The 9,017-nt window shown below is 35.3% G+C and overlaps 1 protein-coding gene across 2 annotated transcripts; it reads right to left on the reverse strand.

Annotated features, from left to right (window-relative positions):
* Positions 1-1,335: 1,335 nt before the first annotated feature.
* Positions 1,336-8,481, reverse strand: LOC109160069 (splicing factor 1). 2 transcript variants are annotated; one of them, XM_019308201.1, is made up of 9 exons: positions 8,325-8,481; positions 7,070-7,397; positions 5,772-5,882; positions 5,650-5,689; positions 5,490-5,572; positions 4,817-4,894; positions 4,639-4,692; positions 3,422-3,556; positions 1,336-3,320 (listed from the first exon to the last, which is right to left on the reverse strand). In XM_019308201.1, exons 2-9 carry the CDS (start codon positions 7,349-7,351, stop codon positions 1,812-1,814), a joined length of 2,292 nt encoding a protein of 763 aa, XP_019163746.1. In that variant the 5' UTR covers positions 7,352-7,397; positions 8,325-8,481; the 3' UTR covers positions 1,336-1,811. The 2 variants fall into 2 exon arrangements, with proteins under 2 accessions (XP_019163746.1, XP_019163747.1); XM_019308202.1 differs by having other exon boundaries at positions 5,772-5,949.
* Positions 8,482-9,017: the final 536 nt, after the last annotated feature.

The following is a 9,017-nucleotide window of genomic DNA, read 5'->3' on the forward strand; positions in this document are numbered from 1 at the left end:
GCTGCCCAAACACTTTTACGGATTAGGGCAGAGGCCGAACTCAAAATCAAGAGAGAAGCTGCCGGAATAGCATTAGAAAAGATGAAAAAAACGGTTGAATTCAACGATGCATGCCAAATAATGAGAGATTTCGAGAGTTTGTTGAATGCTAGTTAGTGTTTGTTAATTTTTGGATTGTATTGTACATACAGTATTTTCTGAATATTCTGATAGCAGTCCAATGAAATATTGAATTGTAATTTGCTCAGGATCTTATAATATGATCTCTTACCATTTCGCTTGTATTGTCCATTTTATATCACTGGTTCCCTTACCTCCATCAACAACTAAGAATTGTGGTTACATAAAATGGAGACTTGCTTTGTTTCTGATATGATGCCTTAAAAATTGTTGTCCCAAATGACTCTTGAACTTGAATTTCTTTAATTTTTTTGGTAAACTACCTACTTGCAGACTACTGGTCATGCTTATGAAGACATGCAGAATGAGAATCAACATTATATTTGTTGCAGATGATGGCTGAAAGAGATGAACTTAATATTTTGGCACTTTCATTGGTTGCAATTTCTCTTTTAAACTATCAATCAATTCATCTTTCCATGAACAAGTGAAGTGAGATTCTAACCCCTTAGCTTCTGGCCTTCTCGAAATATATCTGCAGCTGGTCTATGAGAGTACGCGTAAAGACAAAACAGTCTCAGAGCTAGCTTATTACTCTCTGAAAGACATGCAATTAGAGTAACAACTTCAACAGTCTAAAACACCACTTGAATCTTTGAAGATGAGGATAGCTTAGCTTGATCAGAGCGAGGAACTGCTATATATGTATAGTATTTGCTACTCTGCACAATAATATTGATAGTCTATCACTCCACTCAAACTGCATTTTTTCAGTAGTTATTTAACAAAATTGGATTTTTAAATAAATGTTTATTTGGATTGAGGTTTATAAGGGCAATCACATTTATTGATTTTTTTTAATAGAATTCTTATTTATTTATTTATTTTGCCAACAAGGAGAAAAGAAAAATAGAGCAAAAAATAAAAAATAAAAAAATAAAAAAAAAATTTGTCAGGCAACTTTTAGTGTAGTTTCTAAATATATAAATTTTGTATACTAATACTAAACATAATATTATGAAAAATTAGATTAAAAATAACTTCAATCAAGCCTCGTTAACCGAATCAGACACAAAATAGAACATAGGGAGTATTAAAAGAACCAACTCTCATTTTCTACATCTACTTTCTAGTTAAGACCATGAACAAAGGATTTTCCAAAAAATCATAGAGTTGACCATCTCAAAGACAACATAACTTGATGAGCCGCCTTAATAAGAGGAAAAGCACATTGAACAATCACAAATTGATAACTTGACAACACTTTGGAGTTTGGTCAGCTGATTAAACTTTTGCTCAACCATTTCGACTGTATAATGTACTCCTACTTCAAATTCAAATAACAAAACTAAAGGAATCTTTTTTCACCCTTTTTTCCCCCTTTGTTAGGGAGGGTGGGGGGGCAAGTTTTCTAACCCTAGAAAGTATTAATAGTACAATCAACTATTAGAGCAGAAAGAACCTACTTGCTTATCTATGTTAAGGAAGCAGTTCATGAACTGTAAACATTTGTGAATTACCAACACAGCAGTGTCATGCCTTCTTCAGCTTAGTCCTATTAGTTCCCAAGTGCATCTGAACAAATTAGAACTGGCTAGAAAAGCTCACTTGACTTGGTTGGGCAACTGAGTTCATGCACTCAAGATAACTCCAAGTTTTTTGTGCCTTTTGCACTACCACTGGGAAGCTGCTTAAGAGAGAGATGTTGGTGAAAAGGGATCATATGTTTGCTGCACTCCAAAAGGGCCAGGGGCTGGCTTACTGGGTCGAAATTCGTTGTTCGAAGTTGGAAAGTTTGGTGGATGAGTCATCATTGCTGGATTATTCTGGTGAAACATCAGGTTTCCTGTTCTAGGAGGATAACTACCAGAGTTCACCGGTGGAGCCACTGGATTGAAGTTCCTTGGATGCATGTGAGCAAAAGAAATTGTAGATGGATTACCTGAATTTGGAAATGGCATGGGCCTAATTGGAGGTGGAGGGCCAGCAGGACCTCCAGAAAAGTTGACTGGTACAGGTTGCCGCTGAATCATTCTGTTGTTTACTTGGAGTTCAGGGAAACTCGGCAATGCATGTGAGGGGTTCAAGTTGCGCATTTCTGGTCTAATAGATGGGGTCTGAGGTGCATGACCTGGCTGAATTAATTGGTTTTGTAATGGAATATTCGGAGGATCAAAACGACTAACCGGCCTTGGAATAACTTGAGAGGCAGAATTTGGCCTGTGAGGCTGGAATATAAAATCACTGGAACCAGATTGCTGTGGTCTTGGAGCACCTATAGAAAGGGGATTCATGGCATCAAAGTTCGAAGCCCTTCCAGTTACAGAGTTTGGGATTACAGGTTGGGGTGGAAGTGTTGAGTTAGGATGACCAGATGGTGGATGTTGTGGAAGAGGGTGCCGCATTTGATTTGAGACCAATGGATGACTTCCTTGTGCGGTTGGCTGCTGATTAACAACTATACCAGCTGGTGCAGAACCAGAAGGATTACCACGTGGAAAGCCTACTGGTGGTGCAACAGAAATACCCATGGGATTTGAGACCAATGGATGACTTCCTTGTGCGGCAGCAATCGGTGGAGTCATTGGCATCATGTTTGTACCTTGAGCCACTGGAGAGTTCCATCCTGACCATCCAGTATGGCCCCCAGCAGAAGGCAGTGATTGGTTAGAGATAGGCGGTCTGAAAACTTGTGAGGTCCCTGTTGCCATGGATTGGTTAACAGATATTTGAGGTGGAACTACCATATTCTGATGAAAAGCTGTAGATTCAGAAGCAGTCACCAGAGGATTTCTAGGAGCACCAATTTGTCCAAGTGGAGTGAGAGGCATGTATGGCTGCTGAGAAACTAGAGGTGTATTCGGTCTTGAAGATACAAGTGAAGGATTTTGAGGAACCGAACCAAGCCCAGCTACCATACCTGGTGAGCCAAATAGTGAGGGTGTACTTGAGGGGTTTGGCAGTGAAGATACTCTGATTGGGTTGCCAACTACAGCAGCTGGAGGATCCGTAGAGGACATTGATCCCGGTAGTGTAGCAATTGTATTCTGAGATGCACTTCCAGGAAACCATGGATATTGTTGGAAATGGCCATGTGCTGGAGCAACCCCAGACCCTGCAATTGGTTGAACCACTCCTGGGTTATCAGTAGCAGCCATGCCATTACTAGAAATAGTCATTGATGTAGAACCTGCCTTTACCTGAAAGCATAGTAGGGCCCATTATTAATTGCAATGATACAACTAAACTATAGCCTATAGGGATGAACTATATCAATTAAGTTCATAGCAATTACACTCACTGAAACTGGGTTGACCAGCAGTTCAATTAAAGACACTGCAGCATCAACCTTCTCATATGTATCAGCCAACACTTGAACATACATCTCCTGGTATGAACTGCATGATTCATTTCCATCAGCAGAGGTAACTTCGACCTGGGACGTGGAGGTAGATATAAAAGTGTAAGGGATTTAAATGAAGTTAAAATAGTAAATATGTGAGTTGATAAAAAGAAAAAAGAAAAAAGATTTGTGTGGACAAAAAGTTGTGACTTGTGGCAAAATGGTGTGACATAAAATAGTTATAATCTGGGTGGCAGAGTGATGCAAGCATGGTAGTATAGCTAGAAGCCTAGAATTGTGTATCAAGTGAGTTAAAGCACTTTCAAAGGTGGCCTTACTGTTCACGAGGATTCAATGCTAAACTACCCAAGCCAAAATGGAGGCAAGTGTATCAATGCCTTTTCCAATCACAAATGGTTCTAATTTTCAGAGGAATCATTAATCTCACCTTAGTTGCTTGGATTTCTTTTATTGTTCTTTTTCGTTTTTGTTCTTTTGTATGATTTTTCTATTTTCTCATTCTAAATAATATGATTTTACATGCCTTGAGAGTATGTGGTAATTTTTACCAATAATAATAATAATAGATACCCATTTTTGTCTTTTTACATTTATCAACTTATCCAACAAAGAATTTTACCAAACACTTCTAACCACAATCAGCTATCTTAACATATCTCAACTTTTAACTTCTAGTTTCTAGTTTTTCAGCTTTCAGCTAGCTTTGACAAACATAGCCCTAGCCTTAAGAATTGCTGACATGAAGGGTCCCACAGAAGCAACCACATAACATATGTTCCTTAGCAAGAAAATTATAGGAGATTTAAAAAAACAAACAAACAAAAACAAAACAAAACTGCAAGTCTGTAACCCTTTCACAAAACTAACATAAGACCTCACTCATTCCAAAACTACAACTAGTTAGGGGGTACAGCAAAGTAAGTAAAACATGATAAACTATGTTGGCTAAAATAACTTACATCTGCTAAACTCTATTATATGTATTTTATCATTCCATGTTTACTATGTCTAAATTTGGGTATAATGTGTAAAGGGAAATACTCAAGATGCAGTCATGCAGCAAATTAAAATGGAAAAGTTTGCAATTGGGGGTAAATATGGAGATCACTTGAAACCTTGAGCAGTGTTAACCATATCAGCCTAGGATGCATTACCTTTTGTCCTGTATCTGCTTTAATACCATAAACTTTTACTTTAGCTCCAGTTTCCTGATTTCCAAAAAATTAAAAATGGTCAGCATAGTTGGTAGCAGTCTTGGTTTACTATAATGTCACTCATACTTACTATCAGAACTTATAACTCTTCAAGGAAAGAATAAGAGAAGCCCTTTACCTTTTCCAGTCGTTTATGAGTGTCACTCACATGTCCAAAGATCAAGCCAATGAAATTGTACCCAGGATGCTCTTTGATCTGCAGGGAAACAAGCAGAAAGGCCTCATAAGGGACTATCACTTCCCCTGTTTTGGAAAGAAATATTAGTTATTAATGCCATGGCATATACACTATACTTAGATTTGAGAGTGCCAAAAATATTACACCATAAATAGTAAAACCTCTGCAGGGATAGTCAACTCATATGCACAATGAAAATTAACAACTCTAATATTTCAGTCATTTATAAACTGTTAATAATACTTCTATTCCCATCTTACAATCCTCAAAAACTACCTTCAGCATTGAATCATAGTGGAAATGCCTCCATGAATGATTAATCACCTTTATCACATGTCCAGATGTTAAGAGATAGGCATGCTAGTTACTAAATAATTAACTTTTTTAGTGCAATGAGTAGTAGTAACTAGTAAGCTTCTTTACAATGACCCTTAATCTTAATTTCATTATCAACAATGTTCAAAATTAGGCAGCAAGGTACAGATTAATCACCCTCAGGTGAAAATAGCATGTGTTAAACCAAATCATTATTTTGGTGGAAGAGAGAGAGAGAGAGAGAGAGAGAGAGAGAGAGAGAGAGCTGCTAAAATCAAAAGTTTTGTTCAGAACTTACAGGGATAGGAACTTTTCCTTCTTTCTGGATAGGTTTGTAGCCAGCAGGTGGCTTATAGTTAGGATTTAGTTTTAGAACTTCACCTGATATTATAGCAAATGTATAAGTACAAATTAATTAAAATGAAGAGTAATTCAGGGATTTGAATTTTTCAACATACCAATGGCTTCTCGCTTTTCAAGTTCCAATGATTTTATTTTCTGCAAGCACATATATATGATTTTTTTAAGGACATACCCAGGTGAAAATTGAATACACTAACATCTTTCAACATTATGTTACCTCAGCATCAAGTTTATAATCCAGAATACTAGAGGCTGTTAATCTGTCTTGGTTCTCTTCCCAGTCCATAGGTCCTGAACTCAGCTGTTGTGCTATTTGATCAACACGAGTCTGCTCAAAATTTGCACCATCACATAGGGAGCAAAATCATTTATTGGCACCTGGTATGGAATAGTTGCTACAAGCCAATCCCACAAAAGACACTGACATCTCAGCACCCAATGGGGAAAAGGAAATTTTTCAATTGCCACTGAGCAATAAAAATATTCTTCCCAAAAATCAGGGCTATAAAGCACCAATCTATTTCTAAAACATATTATCTTCTTTAGTTATAGCTTTCTAATTTTCCAAAATTTTCAAAGATTTTATTTTCCATTGGAATACTAGAAAACATGTTCAAATTCAACTATTTTCTAATTTATAAAATACAAAGTTATTTGAGATTCAAGTTTTTCTTTTCTTTATACAAAAATACAAATGACAGTGATGATGATGATGATAATAATAATAATAATAATAATAATAATAATAATAATAATAATAATAATATTATTATTATTATTATTATTATTATTATTATTATTATTATTGAGTGGTGGTGGTAGTGTGGATTAGTAGGTTATGATGGAATAGGTAGAGAGGGGTTAGGGTGAACAAATAGCGGTGGGTAAAATAAGCAACAATGATAATGAATGTAGTCGTGGTGGTGATGGGGTGTAGGTGGCTGAGGTATTGGGTATATAGGTAGGTGGTAGTAGGGCAAAGTAGGCAAGTAATAGTGGGTGGGTAAGTAGGAAAGTTAATGTATGGGTAGACAGATTGATGAGATGAAAGTTTGTAGGTAATGGTAATAGTGATAGGTGAAGTTATGTATGTTTTTGTATTTGGAAAATTTGAAAAACATGAGAAAGTGTTTAGTTGTTTACCAAATTCCTTTATTAAGTAAACAATGTTTCCATTTTTCATTTTCTAATTTGAAATATAGTTGATGTTGAAAAAAAGGAGAAAAAAAAAAAAAAAAAAAAATGGAAAGTTCTCCAGTTCCTAACCCGGCCCTAACTGTTTCTAACAGAATTTTTAATAACATATCATGAATGGACAAAGCAATATACGAATAAGTTAAAAGGCAAATGCTAGAAGAAAAAGATAATTGTTCAAAATGAAGCACCAACGTGGTTTACCAATATATAAAATCTCAAACCAACAAGAGGAAACTCAATATTTCCCGGTTAGAGAATGAAAAGATAATATAAGCAATGAATGAAATTTGTTAAGAAATTATAGCACTGTCCAAATACCTGATATGCTAAGGCTCTTCCTTTCCTAACAGTTGTATCTTGTGTCAGATCAGGGCCCCACTTAGTTTTCCTCCGCACCAGTTTAGTGCTTTCTTCATTTACTGACTCACTACCCTCCTTTTTACCTCCTCGAAGGACAGGAACCATAGAACCTGACAACTTGTTCTTTGGTATCACAAACCCAGATTTGTTGGCAAAGATGGAGATCTTTGCAGCACTTGTTGTTGGAGCCATTGTAGTGCTCTGCATATTGTGAGATGCTTCCCCAATTTTTATGCTCATCTCAACCTTCAAGTAAACTCCACCACTTGCTAAAAAATATGAAATCCTAGAAAATAAGTTACTTCAAGAAGTCAGTCATTACAGATCAAAACTTTCAACTATTATCTAGAAAGGTTAAAATTCATACAATATGAACATTTCCAGTTCAAAACTTGACAAGAAAAGTAGCAAAAACAATATTTTAATTGCCAAGACTCCAAGAGTAAAAATTTACTCTATTATATACATATGTAATGTAATATTGAGAAGAAGAAGCAGCATTGAAAAATATTTTTTGACACTATAAAACAATAAAAGATACTCAATAGTATGAACACAGAACCAAACGGTATATTGAAACACAAATAATGTACTATACTCAAGTCAAATTCAGTGTAAATGACATCATTTCAGTCTCTTCTTTCTTTGCCTTTCCAACCCCAACTCCATTTAGCCCAACAGCCACTGCTGTAACTCCATAGCCTCATTTACTAATGTTAATGCACTCATTCATTAGCATTGATTTACTAAGTGATTCAGCTACGTGTAAAGGAAAAACACAAAATTACCAATTAATGGGAAAAGATTAGAACCAACAAAAAAAATGTTTGGAATATCTACCACAGAGAAACAGAAGCCATTGCACTACTACGTAGAGGAAAGTTCCAGTTCCAGCCCAAAACACGACAGAAGAATGAAAAATTAGAGATGACAAACTAAAATCTAGCACAAAAAGTTCCCAAAATCCAGGAAGTAAAGTCACTAACCTAAACCATAACAATCTCACCAGTCACCAATCTCACAATCTAGGAAACGTAGTAACCAAACAAAAATTCATTAAAACAAAGAAATTCATAAGAAGCAAAACTTAAAGGCAAATGAAAAAGCACTTCGAATCAAATATTTCCGTTATAAACAGCGGATATATAATCTATAAACACATATACAAGTGTGTAGAGAGAGAGAGAGAGAGAGAGAGAGAGAGAAGATAAACCTGTATGGAAAAAGTTGAGCAGTGTCTGTGTTTTACATTAACTGAATTTTTGGAATGGGGGAGGAATTGGCGAGAGCGCTTTGAGGGATCCGGAGCCCGGAGAAGAAGAAATGAGGGGGGTACTACTCGCCCAAGCGGTGAAAAGATCACCTGCTTCATCTTATTGTACCTTTCAACTTTGTTTTTTTTTTTTTTTTTCTCAATTTCTTTTTTTTATAGTGAAAATCATGTTTAGTTTTTTTTTTTTTTTAACTGTAATTAAGTAGAGCATTTTTTGCCTTTTTCCGAATATTTAGTTTTTTTTTTTAGTAAATAGATAATAATTCTCATTTTCCATTTTCATTTGTTTAAAATTGTACCAGTTTTAATTTTCATCTCACTCTCACCCACATATATTCAATTATTTTACATACATATCTTGTCTTATAAAATATAATAAGGGTATAACGGGAATACAAAATGTGCTAGTGCAATTATTTGCAATAATGAGTTTTACATTTTGATTCCTCTCTTGTACAATTATAAAATCTTTTACATTTATCTTTATTTTATTTTTCTATTTTTCCCATAATGTAATAACAGAAGTTACCAAACTTAACAATCAACAATATAAAGTTTAATGTAAACTTTTGTCAACTAATTAACTAGACAACATACATAGCATTCAAAGTTGAGCATCAAAGACTACAAATA

This window comes from Ipomoea nil, unplaced genomic scaffold, assembly GCF_001879475.1.
Source record: "Ipomoea nil cultivar Tokyo-kokei standard unplaced genomic scaffold, Asagao_1.1 scaffold2845, whole genome shotgun sequence".
Taxonomy (NCBI): Eukaryota; Viridiplantae; Streptophyta; class Magnoliopsida; order Solanales; family Convolvulaceae; genus Ipomoea; species Ipomoea nil.